This window comes from Fistularia commersonii, chromosome 5 (genome assembly GCF_037954325.1).
Source record: "Fistularia commersonii isolate RoL2024-O1a breed Wild chromosome 5, RoL_Fcom_v1.0, whole genome shotgun sequence".
Taxonomy (NCBI): domain Eukaryota; kingdom Metazoa; phylum Chordata; class Actinopteri; order Syngnathiformes; family Fistulariidae; genus Fistularia; species Fistularia commersonii.
Genome location: NC_141288.1, coordinates 8,563,039 through 8,584,729, shown reverse-complemented (window position 1 = coordinate 8,584,729; position 21,691 = coordinate 8,563,039). Strand labels below are relative to the sequence as shown.

The 21,691-nt window shown below is 41.8% G+C and overlaps 1 protein-coding gene across 2 annotated transcripts in view; it reads right to left on the bottom strand.

Moving 5' to 3' along the window:
- Positions 1–21,111, bottom strand: part of tmtc1 (transmembrane O-mannosyltransferase targeting cadherins 1) — a 129,318-nt gene extending 108,207 nt beyond the window's left edge. For both annotated transcript variants that reach the window (XM_086146697.1, XM_086146698.1), the window contains exon 1: positions 20,047–21,111. In XM_086146697.1, coding sequence (XP_086002823.1) covers positions 20,047–20,342 — 296 coding nt within the window. In that variant the 5' untranslated portion in view covers positions 20,343–21,111. The remainder of the gene's footprint in view (positions 1–20,046) is intronic.
- Positions 21,112–21,691: the final 580 nt, after the last annotated feature.

Genomic DNA, 21,691 nt, shown 5'->3' with positions numbered 1-21,691 from the left:
TCATTCTGGCCCGGGGTATCTTGTAAGTGTATTTCTTGACTTTGAATAAACCAGTCTTTGCCTGATCAGTTCCAAAGTACAGTTTACAGTTCACAGTAAGTAGGGTTACAGAGAGAATTAAGAGGTACAAAAACATGATAAATAAATAAAAGGAACAAGTTACCTCACAAACTTGGCCAAACCATTTAATAAGTCAAGAAATAAACCAATTTACTTTTAAGAAAGAATTCAAGAATAGTGAAATACCTCATGAAAATAAAAATACAACCTCATGATATTCAATAAACATGAAGTCCCCCCCTTGTCTGAAAAAAGCACTTCAAATACGGCTGCGTTATTTCAGAATGTAATGGGGTACTGTAACTTTGTAGGTGTTGCTGAACATGTTGTATATAAAACGGAAAATACTGATTAAAGAGATAAATAATCAATAGGTATAATTACAGGATAGTTATTTAGTATGGAAATTGTCTCCATTGATATAGAGATGGAGGATTGGCTCTGGTTCCATTGTGACCCTGAGCACTGGATAAGCAGCTTAGATGATGAATAATTGACATGAATAAAATTTGTCTCCATCTGTTATCAACTATAACCCGGCTCTTGTTTGTACGAATAAGTCAGCAGACTAAAATGCCCGGTAATGAGTTAGTGAAACAATTTGATATTATCAACTGTGTTTTGGAGAATGCAGATTGAATCCTGGAATCTTGTTTTTATGTTGGACATTTTCATATGCATATATGTAGTTCTTGAAGGTGAATTCAAAGTGTAAGCATAAATCTCGATGTAAAATGACTACATTCTGTGATAATCTAAGATGCATTTGCTGTTCTGGATGCCCTAATAAGGTCCCAGTTGGACTGATCCCTGTCACACATGTTGCCCTGGTTTTTTGTTCCACTGATCCACTGACACTGACTGATATAAGTTGCTTGCTTATATATCCCATTAGACAACAATACATTCACTGGTAAATAAAAATTAAAAAAACTTAGATTTACAGTTGTATCCACAGTCCAAGCGTTTGGACTATAGATGCAACTGTTTTACATGTTGTTGCATCATTGACATTTCAATCGAGCCCCTAAGAAAACAGTGCCTTCTGTGTTTAGTGCTAAGAGCTTTATATGTGACTGATATGAAGGATTAATATATCAATGTACTAGAAACACTGTGTTGACTGTGCCCACGTTTAATGTTTCGTAATTGCCATTAAACGTGCTAATACCACTGCTGATTGGTGAGGTCTTACATACAAAACCAATCCAAAATCTCACTGTTGAACTCTCTACAGGGTTTAGCCCCCTAACATTAAGGTAATACTAATCATTTTAAGAGAAACTGTTACATGGTGCAGTGCTTATATAAGCCAGAGCTGAACCCCTTATCTCAGATTGTAATCAGTTCCAATGGGCTCCTCTGTGAGCTCTGATTCAGTCCATTAAGAGATGATGGTATCCTCTCTCTCTACATGCCTCTGATATCCATAATTCAATGAACAAGACAGATAAAACCATGGTGCTGGAGTAGAAAGACATTAACCCCCAACCTTATCTTGTCCTGACCTCCGTTGATGCTGATCTGAGACAGATGCGGGACAAGTAGAGGGGCTGAAGGCTAGATTCTGCCAGAGGGCAGGACAAATCCCACATGCTAAGACTTCCATTGAATGTTAATTGTTTCTTTTAGGGATTTAGTTGGCATGTTGAATATCCACTGACAGTCACAATGACAGATAAGTGACCTGTTCAGGAACATGTTGACAAGGATCATGCTGCTGAAAGAATCAGAGACCTTTGTGTGATGGGCTTTTATAATAACTTATCTTAGATATAATCAGAAGGAGTCTGTATCGATGTGATGGTGGTTAACATCATGCATTAATAAACCAACTATTTGTTTTAAACTCAGAATAAAGTACCTTCAAGTCCCTTTTGTGAGAGGGTGTTCTTATTTTATACCCCAATTTAAATGTTCCCTACCGTGTCGCTCATTTTTCCTCTCAGAGGTAAATTCCATTTTAAATGTAAATGAAAAAAAACTGACCCTTTAATATGATTAAGGTTAATATGAAACTCTGCATGTTGTATGAGGACTGCTGCACAATATTGGTGAGACTGTAGTATGTTTTCTTTGTCCTTGAAAGGAAGAAAGTTAGGTGACGGAGCTAAGACATTGGCAAAAATTAAAATTTGAGTTAGTGGCTGATTTGCTGCAGTGTGTGTGTACTAGGTGTGGTGGGTAACTTCATAAGACAAGCTTCTCAAGCACTGCTTTCAGACAGAAGAGTTCTACGAACTATCCACCTTCCCCTACCTACCCTTCTCCAGGAAAACATTTAGCCTCAATACGGAAAATATCCTCATGTTTCATCACCAACTACTTGTAGCAAATACAAAAGAAGATATGACAACAGTTATTTTCAAAACTTTAGAATAACAGGAAACACAACTGTTCATCTCAAAAGATTTTGGATATTTTGATATTTTTAACATTTCAGGTAAATTACATTGAGTATTGTTATGTATTTCATTCTCATATTATCTGAATGTATGGTGAGGAAATTGAGAATTGAGGTCCTTGCTTAGCTCCAAATAGTGATATATACCGTAATTTCTGGACTATTGAGCGCACCACAATATAAGCCGCAGCGGCTACCTGATCGCTATCTCAGGCCTCCTCCTGCACACTAAAACTGTCAAAGTCGTCTTCTTCGGTGTCGGAGTTGAACGGACTCAGAATTCCCCAATCATTACATCGGGCTAATGTGACAAGGATAAATGTGTTAGCGGGGTGAAGCTTGTACCCCCCCCAAATACCATATATTAACCGCATCGTTGTTTAAGTGAAAAAAGTTGCTGGAATTGGAGCTCCCAGGCAGGAGGTCTCAAGGAAGACCAAAGAGAAGATTTATGGATGTAGTGAGAGAGGATATGAAGGTAGCTGGTGTGAGAGAGGAGGATACGGAGAATAGGGTTAGATGGAGAAAGTTGATTTGCAGTGGCGACCCCTGAGGGGAAAAGCCAAGAGAAGAATAAGATTTAAGTATCCCAAATAATTAGTTTATGTCCTGATTAATGTTTCCATCTTTTGCTTAATTGATCAATCATGCCAAAATCAAAAAAGTACAAAAAAATACCTACTAATGGATCCCTGACTGTCTGTGTTACCTTGACAACAAGGCTGTCAAAGACATTCCCAGTCATGGTGGAATGTCGAGGTTTCCAGCTCAGCTCTTGTGTGCATGCGCACATGCGTGTGTGTGTGTGTGCGTGTGTGTGTGTGTGTGTAGGCGTGGAGGATGTTTACTGCCAGGGGTAGTAGAGCGAAACCGGAAAACAGCAGTGCAAAAGATTCCAGCTTCCTGCTGGGGACGGATGAGGAGAGCAACCCCTGACTGACACCAAGCGACTAATCACCACTGCGAAGAAAGAGCAGCGGCTAGAAAGTCAAAAAACTAGATAAGTGATGGCCTCAACAGAAGACGTGCGGCTGGTCAACACTGGGATAATACACTGGGTCTGGCTGCTTGGAGTTTTAGGATATGGATACAAAAATAAGAAAATATAAAAAAATACATTTCATACATTTTCTCCAGGTCCATGACACATTAAATAAAATTTGTTAATTAATAGCCCAAAAGTCTGTTTACCAATAATTTGATGATCAAATAACACTTAGTACACTTCAATCCTGTATTAAGCAAAAATGCTGTACTGGGGTAAGCAGCATAAACTCTTTTTTACCTTGTCATTTTGGCATGATGTAAATGGCTTACTGTGCCAGTCTGGTTTATTTGTGTTTTTGTCAAGTATGACAGCTAAACTTTGAAGCATCATATGTAGTGTGGCATTCCTTTATTTACCATACATAACAATTATGGATGACAAATGCTCGCAAATTGATGGATCAGTACAAGGTCTAGTCCTCTGGACATGACACTCAAGAGTTGGTGAAGGGCTAGCCTGCACATTGCATTAACAAGCTGTACCTGTTACTTAGTTGCCTAGAAATGTGAAGGAGGGAGGGAATAGTTATAGCTGTCCGCCTGATTGACTACTGATCAGGCCGGGAAATACCTTACTTCTCCTACAATGAGAGCTGATATTAGTTACCCACCATCGCTTGACTGTAATATAAGCAGTATTGACAAAGAATGAGTGAATTAATACAATAACCTTACATTTCAGTATGAAAGATATACTGAAAAGTTTGCTATGTGCATCACTGCATGGCATTTTTTTTTTTTTTGTTTCTCCATCTGCGATTTCTGAATCCATTAACTACAGTGAGTCAAGTAATGAGTTGCGCAGATGACACTGTATTCCCTAAAAACAGCTTTTTTTTTCTCAATAGGCAGGCAGGAGTACAATTTTGACTGAACTCTGCATGAAATAAAGCAGGGCTCAAATTCAACGTACTTTGATGTCACCATGTTTGTAAAAGACATATCGTCAATTCACAAGCCTGGTCTACCCAAATCCATACATGCATGGCAACACAGATGATTGAAAATATTTTGCTGTATCTGGCAATCAAATATCTTTTATTTCATTGACAATATATGCTCCAATTGACTTGTATAAGAAGGGTTTGGGAAGGGATTGAACAATCACGATGAAAATTGGGTTTAATGTTGCTACTGTGTAACAAAAAAAATACAATAAGTTAAAACATTTAAAAAAAAATCTGACCATTTGAAACAATAAGTTATGAATAATATATATACAATGCTGATGTTAATTGGAGGATTTTGAAGTCTTATTCTGGTGGTGGTATCCAAGGACTTAAACCATGCACAGATTACAAAAGAGATTACAAAAGAGATTTGGGAGGATATTTCATTCTTGGTCTTTGATCTATGAATGATATATATAAAAGTGTAATAGTATGTAAAAACTGCATGAGGAAGCTCAAAGTGCTTAAAGTATTAACTTGGACTTGAGATTTAGTTAAAGTCAACCTCTGTTGTCAATTCTGCCATTTGTTTCACACATGTAGAGGATGAAAATAGCGTGTCTCTGAGAACCACAGTGCAAAAGTAAAAAATTATGAATAATATCACCAACAACAGTAAGTTACGCTGAGAATTAAAGCAGACTATCACTGTTTTCAAACATATCGAACACATGAAGTTTGAAAGAAACCCTTTTTAGAAATATATACTCATTATTGTATCAGTGTTGATAAAGGTGAAAGGTCAGAGTAACAAGTAATTGCTGGGCTGAGAATTTACGGTTTTATAGAGGTGTAGAATTTTTTTGCTAAAAAGTTTTTTTTTAACCTTCCTCTTGTGTTAGGGTCGCCACCGACCCGTTTTAGTTTTTAAATGCATAAAATAATCACTTAAATTTTTTTTATTGCATCAAGGCTTCTTGACTTTGTCAAGAACCTTGATTTCAACAAAATTCAACAAAAACATTTTTTTTCACTGCATTATAAAATGCTTTAGTTGAAATTATGTCATTTGTAGTGTTATGGTCTGTTTCGACCCGGGTATAAAAATAAGATTACAAAGCAATAATTAGAGCCAAAATTTAAATCATAAATGCATTGTCAGCCAACACAATGACAACTCCTCCCCCACTCATGCGAGCTTCTGGGGATGCTCATTTGTCCAGGATTGCTGCAAAAAAACAAAACAAACAAAGATGAGCATGTCCAAACATGTCACGTCAGGTTTGAAGAAAATATATATGGGTCGAAAATGACCCATAACACCATAGATGTTACTATTGTAATTAATTTTAAAATGAAAAAAATAAATCAACAAATTCATTTCAGAGATGTGTTCTATGCCCCTTACCAATATTCTGGTAACACAACATCCTTTAATTTATTTATATTAATCTCTTGAGGTTAATTTTTCTGTTTTTTGTTGAAATCGAGAGGTATACTAATAACAATAAAAAGGCCCAGAGAACCACAACAAAAATTTTTAAACCCAATATTTTCATGGATAAGGAAGCCTAACAAGGTAACCAAGAGATGAGAAAAAGAATTGGAATTTAAGTTTTTATTTTTAGTATATTTTAAAGCGGATTTAAGACACGGGTCGAAACCGACCCGTTAACACCGGGGATGCTACCAGAAAGCTAACACAGGAGGAAGGTTAAAAAGGCAAAAACTGATTATTGTGTTGTGAGTGTGTGCACGCTGTCAAAATGTGATTACGGCGGTTATGAAAATGTAATAAACCAACAAAATCAAGACATTCCCCATCTTATTAATAAACCATTGTTGTTTATTTTGTCCGTCAACCCATGGAGCAGTTGACAAGGCAGCTAATGCGGTCATGGTTGTGACAGCAGGCATTTTAGAAGGACTGGCAAATGCAAGTTTAATCGATTTTGAATGGTACTGAATGGCACCTCTTGCAACACTGTTATAACATCAAATTAATCAAAATATGTCTCTTTAACAAATTACTGTTTTGGGTCGTTACTCTCAAAATCTGTATCTGATATTTTTTCAGCTGCTTGTAGCTCGATCTAAGCCTCTAAAAATGCTCTTCATGGGTGGCTCCATGATAGAGAACATACAAATTATTACAGTTTGGCCACCCCCAGCATTTACATTAAGACCTAGCTCCTTTAATATCCAATTTTCTTAACACATACATGGTTGATTTATCTCCCATGTACAGGTAACTGTCTTCTCTCCTCTAAAAACTCTTTCAGTATTTCTGTTTTAGACAGATTCCAAACTTTTACACACAGGAGGCAAGTCAACACTGATCTCTGAATTTGGGTGGCTGAAACCATCCAAAGACACAGTAAAGGCAGAAACACGCACAGACGCAGCAGTTCCTCCTTGGTAAAATTTTTACAGTGTGAGACCAAAAGTTGCTGTTTAGTATCCTAGTTTTAACTTTAACAGCAGTGTCAGGCCAAATGATTCAAGAGAAAAGTGTACACCAGACAAAATTGTACACACAAGAACCATATAACACTCCAACCGCAATTTGCGGTGTTGCCGCTTAACCTTTCGTAGTGAGCAATTTAGGCTTCATTATCTTGCTGAAGGACTCTTAGCCATAGGGCTCCAACCAGCTACCTTTAGCTAACCAGACAGCTGCTCCAGTTTGTGAGCAGTGATGCTTCTAGACCGGGTGAAGATACAGTGACCAGACAGAAGAGGGTCCAAGAGCCACTACATAAATCTAGCAATGCATCTATGTCTTTGTGGATTAAGCAACAATCGGTTCTGCAAGCCCTTCACCCAAAAAATAAGTGTTGACGCTGTTGCTTCAACCAATCAGATTTTGAGTTGCCGACATTGAAGCCCTCTAGCAGGCTTCAGCAACGTCAGCGTATTCAGATCCTCTGATGGCATAGTCACAGAGTGGACAAGTATATTAGCGAGGAGAAGCGTACTAGCGAGTAGCGAACAGAAATATAGTTATGTTTGTTTAATATCATTGTTTTCAACCCACAATGGCTGCAGGGGGAGAAGAAACGGATTTAGTTACTAATATATTGTTAAAGTGATTTTCTTTTTGAAGAGAAGCGGGACATAGAAAAGAAGGGTCGGGCAACTCCTAAGCTAGCGAACCTGTCACTACCAGGAAAAGGAATTGTCCGACATTTCCGAGTCACGAACTATGACTGGTACCCCTGGCTCACAGGCTCCGACGTACACTGCGAATTTTATTGCTGGCAGTGTTTGGAGCCGAAGCACACGGATAATCTGTACGACAGAATAATTGAACTCTGTTTGAGGAAGAAAGGAGGATGGATTTTGTCAACAAATGATCAGAATTTTGGTGAGTAAAATGCTACAATTTTCCTGAATAATACTGCAAGTTTATCAGGTTATTATTGGTGCTTTTTTTATGTGTTGCAGCTGTTTGCTATAAAGGCATTTATTGTGGCGACTATCCGTTTGTGTGGCTCCCGCCACAGACCGGAATTTTGTTGTCCCGATGTGTTCAGGAACTGATCAAGCAAGAATGGTTTATTCAAAGTCAGGAAATACACTTGCGAGATATCCCGGGCTAGAATGAATGTCACCCCGAGAAGATTGTTCTCCCTGGACACCCGATGAAACGTGTCCAGCAGATGTGCAGGTGATGAGGTTCTGGCCTCGAGCCGAGGAGGCGCGGTCATTTTATACCATCGCCTAAACGGTCGGGTTTATTCCCTAATAAGGACTAGTTTTACACACTCTTGGAATTTGGGCACTTGGGGTGCCGGGCCGCCCCCTGGACAAAGCCGCGGGGTGCGCGATTGATAACGCACGGGGGGTGTCAGTGGAAGAGTACAAAGTTGGGCATCCCTTTGTCGTCACGTGATGCGCTGAGCGAATGTTAACACTACACGGGTTATCTATCGGCGATGCAGCTCTCTTTATACTGCATTAGATGCTTTTTTTATAGCTGTATACTAATTATTGGGGGGTGGATTGATTCGGAGCACTACTGAAGGCCTAGGTGTAAAATGCACGGCCCACCACTGAGACATATATATATATATATATGTGTATATGTATATACAGACTCATATATATATACAGACTCATACACATATAGTACTTTTCATCATCTGTCATCTATTTATTAAAAATAAAAAGGTTTTTAAACACAGTGAATTTGCAGTTTAGAGTTCTTTGCTAAGCCTTTTTTTTTCAAAAAGGATTACGCACGGACCACCTTTCACTTTCACCGACTTTCACTTCAGTGTATTTTCTTTTGCTGAGGCAGGGTCAAAACCCAAAGGATGTGACTGAATACTCAAAGTGGGTTGCTAATTATTCCGGTGAAGTCTGCATAGGCAGTTACTGAGAATGGTAATTTGACAGAGGAAGTCACTGCAATGTATAGGAAACTGAAGAAAATGAACACAAAAAAAGCAAGCCAAAGTGTCAGACGAGGGAGCAAGTGATTCGCCAACATATCAATGTATAGATGTAAAATGTTTTGGGATACTGGGATACATAATTGTACAGTATACATCCAGACACAGATCACTGTCTAGAGAGGATGCTTGCAACTTAGCTGTTAAAAAAAAACACCCAGGAATACCAAGATTGACCATAAATTAAAATGAAAAAAGGAATTTAAAAAAAAGGAACTATCATAACAAAAATGGAAAAATGTTTATGAGAACATAAAATGCAATGTAACCAGAACCACCTTCAACTCAACATCAACAAGACTGAGGAGGAGACTTGTCCCAGTCACCATCCAGGGCGAGGGGGTGGAGACTGTGGACTTGTAAATGTACTTTGGGGTCCATATAAACAATAAACTCGATTGGACCCATGACACAGATGCGCTCTACAGGAAAGGTGAGAGCAGGATGTTCTTCCTGAGGAGAGAGAGATAGTTCAGTGTCTGTAGAAGGTTCCTCAAGACTTTGCTGTAGTGTGCTGGTAGGAGCGGTGTTAAGACTGGTGAGAGCAACAGGTTCAACAAGCTGATGAAGAAAGACAACATTTCCAAACTTGGACTGTTTGGAAATGGTGGACGGACAAACGTGGTGCAATCCTGGATAACCCTCAAAACCTTTGCATAACAAGCTATGGATGACGGGCAGCTCATTCACCCAATGGATTATACCACCCCAGTGCAGAATGGAACGCTTGCTCCTTAGTGCCCACTGCTATCAGACTGTAGTTTGGACAGCACACAACGCGTATGTGACTGAGCCACATCTGTACTTACTGGCCACGATCTGCAACTTGTCACTGTCTCTGTTCTCATGTAGCATATTTTTTAATTTTATCCTTTATTTGTTGTTGTCTCTGTACAATTTAATACCTTGAACTATTGTCTATTTATTGAGCTAAATCCCAGCCCGTCTGAAGGGATGGAAGAGGAAGGAAGGAGAAATGTTCACAGAAATAATTTCACAATCCCCTCCATGAGCTGCCACCTTACTGTGGTGGTGAGGCTTGCATGTCCCAGTAATCCTGGGAGCTATGTTGTTGGGGGCTTTATACCCCTGGAAGGGTCACCCAAAGCAAACAGGTCCCAGGTGAGGGACCAGAAAAGGTGTGGCTCAGAAGACATCCCGTGAAGAAGAAAATCATCGGACACAGTTATTCTTGCCTGGACGCGGGTCACCGGGGCCCTGGAGCCAGGCCCGGGGATGGGGCTCAGCAGCAAGCGCCTGTTGGTCGGGTCTTTACCCATGGGGCTCGGCTGGAGGAAGGAACAACATGGATCCCTCTTCCCCTGGGCTCACCACCCAAAGGAAGGGCCTAGGGGATCGGATGCAGTATAAGCCGGGTGATAGCCGCAGAGGGGAACCTTGGCGGTCCGATCCTCAGCTGTAGGAGCTGGCTCTTTGAACATGGAATGTCTCCTCTCTAGCAAGGAAGGAGTCCGAGCTGCTGCGTGAGGCTGAAGAGATTCCAACAAGATATAGTAGGACTAACCTCAACACACAGCGTGGGGTCTAGAACCAGGCCTCTCGAGAGGACATTCAGGTGAAGAGAGGGGCAGAGCTGTCAAGTGATCACCCCCTGTTGGTGAGCTGGCTCAGAGGGTTGGAGAGGATACCAGTTAGACCTGGCAGACCCAAGAGTAGTGTGAGGGTCTTCTGGGAACGTCTAGTAGAGTCCCCTGTCAGGAGTTTTAACTCCCATCTCTGGCAGAACTACAACCTAGTCCCAAGGTAGGCGGGGATATTGAGTCAGAATGGGCCTTGTTCCATGCTTCCATTGTCAAGGTGGCAAGTGAGAGCTGCGGCCGTCAGGCGGTGGGCGCCTGTCGGGGTCGCAACCTTTGAAACTGCTAGTGGACTCCAGCAGTGAGGGATGGGGTCAAATTGAAGGAGTCCTATTGGGCCTTTCTGGCCTGTGGGGCTCCGGAGGAAGCTGACAGGTACCGGCAGGCCAAGTGGCATGCAGTTTTGGTGGTGGCCAAGGCAAAAACTCAGGCATGGGAGGAGTTCAGGGAGACCATGGAAAAAGGACTTCCAGTCGGCAACTACAGTGAAGAGGATCTGATTTATTTTGAACAAATTAATGGATTGTAATAAGAGTCTAACTGACTTTTAAATTACGTTGCCACTTTGTCTTGATAAAGGTTCGTAAGTTCAAATAATTTTGTGTGCCCCCGATAAATTAAGGGTAAAAGTTTTGGGTTTTTTTTTTAAATCATTACATGTTGAGCTAAAGTATTTTTCAAGTGTCCAAAATGAAGAAACCTTGTCTACAGAAGAAACCTTGTCTACAAAAGGGGCACGCACACACGAAAAGTCGATTACATGATACCACAATCACCAATTACACCTTTCGAATCCTTGTCTATAATTAATTTCTGATGATTCTTTACACACATATTGTATTTTTCCCTACTACAGTTTGTGTGTGTGTGTGTGGGGGGGGGGGGGGATCAAACATCAAATCAAACAAGGTAGTAAGGTTAGAAGCAGGCTTTAAGTTGTACTATCATGGTACAGAAAAGAGAAAGGGTGGAGTTCTCTTGAAGGAGGAGTTTGTGAGGAATGTTCTAGAGGTGAAGAGAATGTCAAATGGACCAGTGATTTTCAACCAGTATGCTGCAGCACACTAGTGTGCCATGAGAGATCGTCAGGTTTGTCGTGTGAAATTATCAGGGCACACTGGAATTTAAGGTGCATCTGTCCCGAAGAAATTGAACGCCACTTGCTACATCATCACGTCTGTGACACTATGATGTAGAGGTCAATGTTAGAGTTAGTGCTGCGTGACACGTGACAGTGGCAGTTTGGGATCACAGAAAGACAAGCGAGTGACAGTGATGGAGACGTTCTTGAGAAAAGAAAATGCAAATGCCCAACAGGGCCCTGGACAAATTCCTGACCCAGATGAAGGCCCTAGTACGAGTGGTCAACAAAAGAAAACAGAAAAAGATGGTGAGCTTGAAGCAATACAGCGAAAGCTATGTTTCATTTGAGTTCACTTTCACCAGGGATGCAACGGCACCAACTCCACTGTGCTTGGTGTGTGGTGAGAAGCTATCCAATAGCGCCATGGTGCAAAGCAAGCTTAGATGCAATCTAACGAAAATACCCAAACAATACCAAATACCAAACGAAATACCCTTCCGTTCAAAACAAGCCGATGGAGTATTTTGTACGCTTACGTACAAACAATGAGAAACAGGCAATGTTTTGGAGAACAACATGTGCAGCGAGGCAACCTTGAGATGTTCCCACTCACTGAAAAACTGCATGATGGCAACACTACTGCAATGTGCAAGGTGATTTGCACACATTTGAAAACTCTTGAGGAGAATTTGTCATTTTATTTCTATTCAGCCTTCACAGAATGCCTTGACTGGGTTAGGGACCCGTACAGCTCAGCATTCGTTGCTGGAAAGAACACGACTTTAAAGGAGCAAGAGGAAGTCACTGAACTGACACAAGATCATGGTTTAAAGCTAAAATTTGATAATCTTCCTTTGAACAGTTTTTGGTTATCTGTTGCCAAGGAGTTCCCCATTCTGGCCAACAAAGGTGTTTTGACATTGCTCTCATTTTCAACCACATATCTGTGTGAGCGGAGCTTCTCAAGTTTTACTGTAATAAAGAATAAAAGCAGAGAAAGACTGAGAGCTGTTGAGCAAGAGCTTCGTGTGTGTCTTTCTGCCATTACTGCCAGGATGTCCATTTTGTGTTCATTGAGACAGCCCGCGGATTCACTCTAAAGTGAGTATAAATACATTTAAAAAAATTATATTATTAACTAGTTTTACTGTCTCAAAGTGTCATTTTGGTTGGTGGTGTACCCCAGGATTTTGTAAATGTAAAAAATGTGCCACGACTCAAAAAGGATTGAAAATCAGAGATAGACCTATGAGTCTGAAACTGGAAATTGAAGGTGGGATGCTCAATGTTGTTAGTGGCTATGCCCCACAGGTGGGATGTGAGTTTGAGGAGAAGGAGAAGTTCTGGAATGAGCAAGATGAAGTGATGCAGAATATCCCCGGAGATGAGAGAGTAGTACTTGGGGAAGACTTCAATGGGCATGCTGGTGAAGGCAATAGAGGGGATGAAGAAGTAATGGGCAGATTTGGTATACAGGATAGGAACGTAGAGGGACAGATGGTGGTAGATTTTGCAAAAAGGATGGAAATGGCTGTAGTGAACACTTTTCTCCATAAAAGACAAGAACATAGAATAACTTATAAGAGCATGCACAAGATGATTACATCTTGTATAATCGAAGTAACCTGAAAGAAATCGGTGACTGCAAAGTAGTTGTAGGTGAGAGCATAGCCAGACAGCATAGGATGGTGGTTTGTAGGATGACTCTGGTGACAAGGATGATCAAGAAGACAAAATGGTGGGATCTGAAAAGGGAGTGTTGTATGTTTTCAGAGAGGAGTTGAGAAAGGCTCTGGGTGGTCAGGGAGAGCTTCCAGATGATTGGACAAGGAGAGAGGACAACTACAGCTAGTGCTATCAGGGAGACAGGCAGGAGAGTACTTGGTGTGCCATCTGGAAGGAAAGTAGATAAGGAGACTTGGTGGTGGAATGAGGAGGTGTAGGAGTATATACAGAGAAAGCGGTTAGCACAGAAGAAGTGGGACACTGGGAGGACTGAAGAGGACAGACAGGAGTACAGGGTGATACAACATAAGTAAAAGAGGGCGTACGATGACCTGTATGCTCTGGACAGTAAGGAGGAAGAGAATGATCTATACAGGTTGGTGAAACAGAGAGATAAAGATAGAAAGGATATACAACAGGTCCGAGTGATTAAGTATAGAGAGGGAAATGTATTTACAGCTGCTAGAAGAGTGATGTGAAGATAGACAAGAGTACTCTGAAGTGCTCATGAATGTGGAAAATAAGAGGCAAGGGTAGAAGACGTGACTATTGTAGACCACAAAGTAACAGAGATTAGTAAAAGCGAAGAGAGGAAGGCATTGAAAAGGATGAAGAGTGGAAAGGCAGTTGGTCCTGATGATATACCTGTGGAGGTATGGAAGTGTTTAGGAGAGGCACAGGTAGAGTTTCTGACCAGATTATAATAAAGGGGGATGTGCAAAAGGGGTAGATATTGGATTATTTTTCTTCCAAATCAAAAGGAAAATTCTAGATTACTTATGCTATTTCCTGCTAATTCTTATGCAATTTATCGCTATTCTTAAAATAAATTCTTGCACATTTTAGGTTATGTCTTGCTAGTTATAAGCAATTTGTCAATTTGTCGATATGAGGTTTTTGACCAATGCCAAAACCAATTATTACTCCTGATCCTCACTGAGAATAAAGAAAACCTCAAGTCACTGTTCTCCCTACTCAACAGGATCACCCACCCCAAGGACCCCCCCCCTCCTTCAACCTCCTTCGGCAACTCCATTATGCACTTTTTCAGGACAAAACAATATTAATCAGCATCTCAGCTTAAACCTCCCGTCAACATCTCAGCTGACTTTCTCTAATCCACACACCCTCATGCTCCTCTCTGCTCCCTACTCTCGGACAAATCGCAGAAATATAGAAATCCAAGCCATACACCTGTCAATTAAACGCCCTCTCAAACAAATGTTAAAGCTTGCGTCCTCAGAGAGGTGAGGCAGGCTTTAATCCCGTCTTGCCAGAGGAACCCTACAGCCTTCAAAACTTCTGCCATCTCTCTGGCCAAACTTAGTTCATTCAACTTAAGCCCTTCCCTAGTTACTACAGGTGTGGTACAAAGGTATTAGCACAGACAGGCTTGACCTGGGACCATGGAAGGTCAGGTAAATGCGGAGGCTCGGAGGGAGACTGAGGCGACCCACAGAGGGAATGATTACAGGTGCCACCTCAAATGGGCTGATGAAGCTAGGGGCCAACTTCTGGGGAAGTCAAGATTACAGCCAGACCAGGCAAATAGGCGGGAGCAGGAGTACACCTCCGGTTGTTTTGCTTGGAGGTGCGCTGCAGTGTGACCAGGGCAGCAAACCAGATGCACCTGCAGCAACGGATGTGATGTTGGACCGCAGTGACAGCAGTCTGGGCTGGTAGCCCAGGGAGACCTTGAAAGGAGACAGAGCAGTGGCAGTGGAGATGTGCAAATTGTGAGCATACGCAACCCAGGGGAGGAACTGGCTCCATTCAGGGGTTTGCGGACTTGAGGCATCTGAGGGTGGCCTCAAGTTCTTGATTCTGTCAGTCACTCTGTTTGACCATTGGACTGGGGATGAAAACCCAAGGTGAGAAGGTAAAACTGCCTCCACACCTGGGAGGTGAAATGAGGTCCACAGTCAGAATTTCCCGTGGGAATCCGTGGAGACTGAAAATATCTTTGACTAGTTGTTGAGCTGCTTGAAGAGCTTCTGATGGGAACAAGGGGACATGCCTTAGAGAACCAGTCTACGATGGCAGTCAACCTGGGGGTCCAGTGGCAATGATCAAATCAATGCCAATGATTAACCAGGGTCTCTTTGGAAAGGTCAGCGGATGGAGGAGTCCCACAGGTGGTTGATGGGAGGACTTGTTGCGTGTGCAAACAGGGCACGCAAGAATGTAGTCCTTTAACATCCTTCTGGATGAACGGCCACCAGAAGCGGTTTATTAGGGCAATGGTTTGGGTGATACCTGGATGGGCAGATAATCTGAAAGAGTGAGCCCAGTGGATGAGATGAGAGCGGTCCGAGGTGAGGATGTATGTTTTGCCGGGTGGACCAGTGCCAGGGTTTGGTTCTCTCTAGAGCGCCTGGTTGATGGCATCTACAATGGCCCAAGAGCGAGCCTCAAAGGTGCAGTAAGAAAGCTGGGGTCTTGTCTGAGTCATCCAAGGAGAACTGACAGGATAGAGCTTCAGAGTTGGTGTTTTGGGACGGTTGCTTGGGAGAACCTCCTCTTCAGGTCCAGGAAGGCAGAGTTGGCCTTGAGGTGCAACTAAAGCTGGATAGGTCCTGGAACAGGGCTTCTCTGTTATCTGCTCTGTTATCCTCTGCTTAACAAGGCCTGATGAGCCACTGGTGTGCCAGCACCCCAGCTGAACTCATTCACCTGCTCAATCAGGCTCAATGGTGAAACGAACTGCACACAGAGCCCTAGCCCCGGATCCTAACAGTCCCGAAGTACTGATACCCCATTAGGGACCACAGCATGTAACCTACCCTCAACTGGGTGACACATCAGAATAAAAAAAGTGATTAAACTGTGATATAGTCCAATTTAATGGGACAATGTCACAAATATAAAAACTCAGTAAATAATCATTGAAAATCTGAATATCATGAATTATAAAACATTTATTATACCTAGATATTCAACACAAAATTACCCAGACAAGCAAGAAAGCGCATTAAGGTTATAAAGACGTGCTCCTAAAAAACAGCAAGAAATTGTGGCGAAATAAACATAAACATAAATTTACCAAGGGGCTACCTGTGAGTCTGCAAGACGTTACCCTAAAAATGAGCACAAAATTACTTTTGTGCTAAACAGCACGTCACCCTTAAGAATCAGTAAGAAATTTCCAGCCATCGAAAGGAAACTGCCTTGAAGTTGCAAAAACACTTAAAATCACATGTAGAATCACTAAAAAGTCTATTAAAAATAACGAAATTACCAGGAACGCCAAAAACATGCAACATAATATTTGCTTGACATTACCTTGATCAAGCAAATTACCCAAAAATAAGCAATAAATCATGAAGCAGGGACAAGGAAATAACCAGGGAAAGAAGTAGGAGGCAGATGCAAAGAATGTCCTCTCAAAGTTCAATTTATAAGTATGATTCGGTAAGCTGATTAAGATTTATATTGTTGATTGTTCATTAAAAGCTGAAAGTAGTTTACAGCTTTTAGAAAAAAAAAAGATTTATACAAGGCCGACACATTTGTCTGACATTTGATTTTTCTGTTTTTTTAAACACAAACAAGTTCTAATTTGGAAAAATGGTGCTCTGAATCATGATATTAATTTTCTCCTTATCGTCTGCTACCAGACAGCCCATGTAACTGTTGGAGCAGCGTAGGCATGCTGGGAATCAAACAACCCCGATATCTCAGACATCCTCCCAGAAATGACGATTGCTGAAACTGTCAACAAGTTTCATTCTAAAATGTAACAGAGAATCAGACTCAGAATGACACTGTCATTTCTATCTATTATTTCTCTCTCGAAAAGATATTGTAGAATCAGTTAAACTTCCCTTTTCATTGATCAATTCAACAGAACTTAAGCGGTCTGAACATGTAGTGCTATGGTGAGTTATTGTGCTTTTTTTTTTAATCGAGGGAATAAATAGGTTGTCAAATATACTTTGGCAGCCATTGATACACCTGGACAGTGCAAGATCACGGGGATAACTGTACTGGGATCAATACCAAGACGGATTTGCACACACGGACCAGGCCTATCTCGTGTGACCAGGCCTATCACACGGACCAATCTATACCCTCCAAACAACCATGAACCCACCATCACAACTAGCCCCCAGTAACATTAACATGAGCCTCAGTTTGGGGGCGGCGTGGCACAGGAGGGAGAACCAAAAATCGTCTTTGGGACCAAACATCCTTGGTTTGATTCCCAGCTCCTCCTGGTGTGTTGAAGTGTTATTGAGCACTGGTGGGTTAATTGAAGAGAATCAATTTAAAGGATAACTGTTATAACATGTCAAGATAGTAAATGGCCTTCCAGGTCTTGACGCCAAGTTAAAATATGTTGAATATGACCATTTTTAGTGCTACAAAAAATCTGGTATCATTATTTACAGTGTCAAAAGGCCAAAAAAACAAAGAAACACAAAGATCTGGCTAAGGATAAGAGAGAAGAGGCGAATGGATGCAGGCGAGAGTGGAATAATCCAAGTAATTGTTAAAAAAGGCATCACTCGAGCTTTGTCCTTCATTGAACTTTCACTGTTGTTTTGTTTTGTTTCAATTTTTTCCAGGGGTGTCAAGAGCTGCAGGAGAGCCTAAGAACGTTATAACACAAGCCAGCCGTGTTAATGAAGTGTGACTAACACACTGACAAGGGGGGAGCCTTGTAAATGACAGCCACCATCAGATATCGAATTCATATCTTATTTATTTAAAATACAAATGAGGACTGAAAGACAGTCCATATTCTTTTTTTCTGTTTTTCACTCTTCTATCTGTTTTATGTGAAACATTGTGAGGAAACATCCAAATTCAGTCTTGTTAAATGTGTCTTGTGGAAAATGTCCTTAGTCCTTGACCTTGAACAAGATCCCATACTTGGAACTGCTTGTAATGGGCGGGATGGGCGGCAACACTATTAAGTACTGTGAGTGTAGGCAAGGTGGAAAAAAAAAACAGTTGAGCCATTGAGACACAGCGGTGGGCTCTGCATGGATTGACTGTTGTGAACAGCAAATACAGGCTAAAGGTCATTTGAATTGCAGAAAGGAAGGGCTGGGAGGCAAAATGACCACCCTAACGGTGGAAGTCAAATTTGGGATCCCACATGATGATCGGCATGTCTAAATCCTTTCGGGGATGTTGATTTTCAGCGACTAATATACATAATTTCCACCACATGAGCAATATAGACTACAAGAGCCAAAGAAGAGTCAGGCTAATGAGCTCACGACGGCTCCTTAATTACTGTTGTGACACGAGTTGGAATGAGAATCAATGTTCATTTTGACACAGTTATTCATGTCTTAGTGCACATTCACATCACCCACCACTACCAACTAGTTTCAACACAGCCCAGCGTTGTCTTACCCCAAGCCCATCCTTTCTTGCTGCTGATGCTTTCTCAGTCAGCTCTGTGCGTGCAAACCGTCTCTGAGCAGATTATCACTGCAACCCATTGGGGAGTGTCTTTAGCTCTCATGCCGCCAGTGTGTTGCCGTCTGACTCAAATCTCAGCCGGCCAACTCTAACAAGTCAGCGGATGATTAAGCAATGCTATGAAGGCATGCCTCATTAGATTGAAAAAGAAATGTTCCGAAGAAATTGCCCAAAAATCTGCGAGAAAACCCTTCAAATTCCTCTGGAAATTAGCTAAAATAAGCTATGAAATGAACTTGGAATCCAAGTGAAATTATATTTATATCAACATGAATTACCTGACTATTCACATGTCACATAGCATATCTCAATTACATGTACCGATCCTCCTCCGTAAAAAGCTGAAAAGATAAAATTGTCAATTGTCAAACCCTTCACGAATATCACAAATACATTAGAGGAAATAAATCAGCACAAAACGACTAGAAATCAGAAAAAAAATCACCTTAAAATCAACAATATATATATAAAGTTAAATAAGTGATACATGCATACATAGAATCAGAGATCAGCAAGAAAAAATCTGGGGCTGACTGGAAATATAAAATACAGACGTTGCACTTGCTTTTTATAAGTTTGGATTTTTTTTTACTTAATTTTCTTTCAGAAATCATAATATTTGCTGTTCACAAATGACGTTTAATGTCGTTAATCTACCCTTAATATAAGAAAAAAAAACAAAAAACAAGGAAAGAATTTACTGCAAGGAGATCCTACTCTCAAATGATTATCTAAGATTTTGGGTTGTTTGTTTCCAATTTGGGGTGTTTGTTATTTTATTTGTTTGTTTGTTTAATTGATTGTTGCTTAAGTCTTTTCCGGGATAAACACTCCATGTTTATCGCACTGAGGATAATTCCTCGAATCCAGGAAATGAGCAGCCTGTATCCCCCAGGCGACCAGCCTGCATCATCTACCTACACACTCCAGCACCGCCCAGCCAGTGTTTCCCATCCTCCACCCGCTGTTTCCACAACTTTCCCCGTCCCCTCCCTCCTTTAACTCACGCTTGCGCACACAATCCGACCGCGCAACATGTTCCACCTTTTCATCCTTGCAGCTAGATTTGCATCAGCACGAAGTCTCTAGGACTCTGAAAGGAGGAGTCTGGGATGAGGGGCGGGGATTCTAACCGCCGCGCGTTTTCCCTTTTACGCACTTCGACCCGAAACAAAACTCGCGTGCGAGTAAAAGTTGCAGCTTCTTGTCTCCGTGATAGCCGCATGACGTCAGCCCCAAACACCGGCTTCGTAGCGGGAAGCTTAACGGGTCGTTGCCGCTTTTCAGCACACTAGAACTCGTTTCCAGCTGCGGGAGAAGGCGATTGGGGGGTGGGGTGGCTTACTTGAAGGTGAGGATGCACAACGGTCTGTAGGATTTGTGGCTAGTGTTGTCCGACATCCTCTTGCCCCAGAAGTCGTTCGTGAAGATGCTCGCCAGGCTGGATCCCGGTCGGACGTCCGGGTTGTTGACGATCGCCCACACATCGTCGTGCACCAGCTCCCCGTGGAGAGAGTTACTATAGCACAGGACGCACAAGGCGGCCAATACGGCATAGCGACCCGCAGCCAATGCCGTCTCTGGCCGGACGGTTACCTGCGGATGCTGGCGGACTTTCCTCTCCCGCCCTGGAGCTGTCATGTCGGTCCTGGCTTCTCCCGCGGATCTGCCGGGACAAGGGTGAAGCGGGGAATACCGGCGTATGTGTCCATCCCGCTGGCAGGTACCGGCGGTATGTGAGCTCTAAGGACCGCTGGGGCGAAGTGATGTCTATGCTGCGTTCAAATGCAGCTGGGGAAGTCGGCAGTGTCAAATGCGCTTTTCATGTATAGAAGTGGAGTTTAAAAAAACGGATGCGTAATGTAATTAGCGTTTCACCCATTTGTTAAAAAATTCTCATGCGGGCAAAGTTGTGGCATTTTTTTAAAAGATTTTTAGTTTTGATATCGTCATCATGTGAATCGTATATTTTACATAATTTTCTTCCACATTCACGCGAGGTCACGTTTCTTGAGGCTATCTGGAAAATATCATGTCGAGATAGCTGCCTTTTTATTTCTTAGTATATTCACGTGTATTACTAGCATTCTAATCATTTCAGGGCTGTTAAATTAAAATAATAAATTACTTTAGAAATGAGATGTCGGGTGAGCAGGGGAAATAAATCAGCTGTCATAAGAAGTAAAGGAAAAAACGAGGACCAAGACAATGAAGAGGAAAAGTTTATAAGCAGCGAAGTATGGGCCGCTCTTGGATGTACAAGCATATGTGGGGATCCGGAAGGCGACACAAGTACCGAGAACACGCCCCTTGGCGCATGCGCAGTAGGATGCTGACTCTGCCCTCGAGGCGGCTGAACGGTTACGCTGGATTTTGTAGTTTTTCATCCCCTACCTCTGCCCGGCAGGAAATCTCCATACAAGTCGTGATTTTATTTTTAACTAATTTTTATTTATTTCGTAATTTTCCTTGGCTCATGGGTCTTTTGGGAAATTTAGGAAAAGCTGCTTGTTACATAATTAACTGTGAAATCATGTCACAAACATGACACAGAATTCTAAACTCCACATTAAAGTGTATCATTTATCATTTGTGTGTGTGTGTGTGTGTGTGTGTGTGTGTGTGTGTGTGTGTGTGTGTGTGTGTGTGTGTGTGTGCTAATGGTATTCAATGCCATAGGATCATGTTCATTGTTAATTGTTCACCATCACCTGCACCCTCTGGGATCTGCTGGTGAGGAAGCTGATGATCCACTGAATGAGCCGGTGATTGAGGTGGAAATGGGTCAACAGCTTCTCCACTAATATGTATGGTTACAGGGTGTTAAAGGCTAAGGAGAAGTTGGTGAAAAGGAGCCTGACTGGGTTGTGGGGGGTTTTCTGGTGTCTGTGTATGGAGTCAGTGAGGAAGATCTTGGCATCATTCACCCCTCTGCGAGCCCAATTGGTGAATTGGGGAGAATCAACCAGGTATTCTGTTACTCGAGTGAT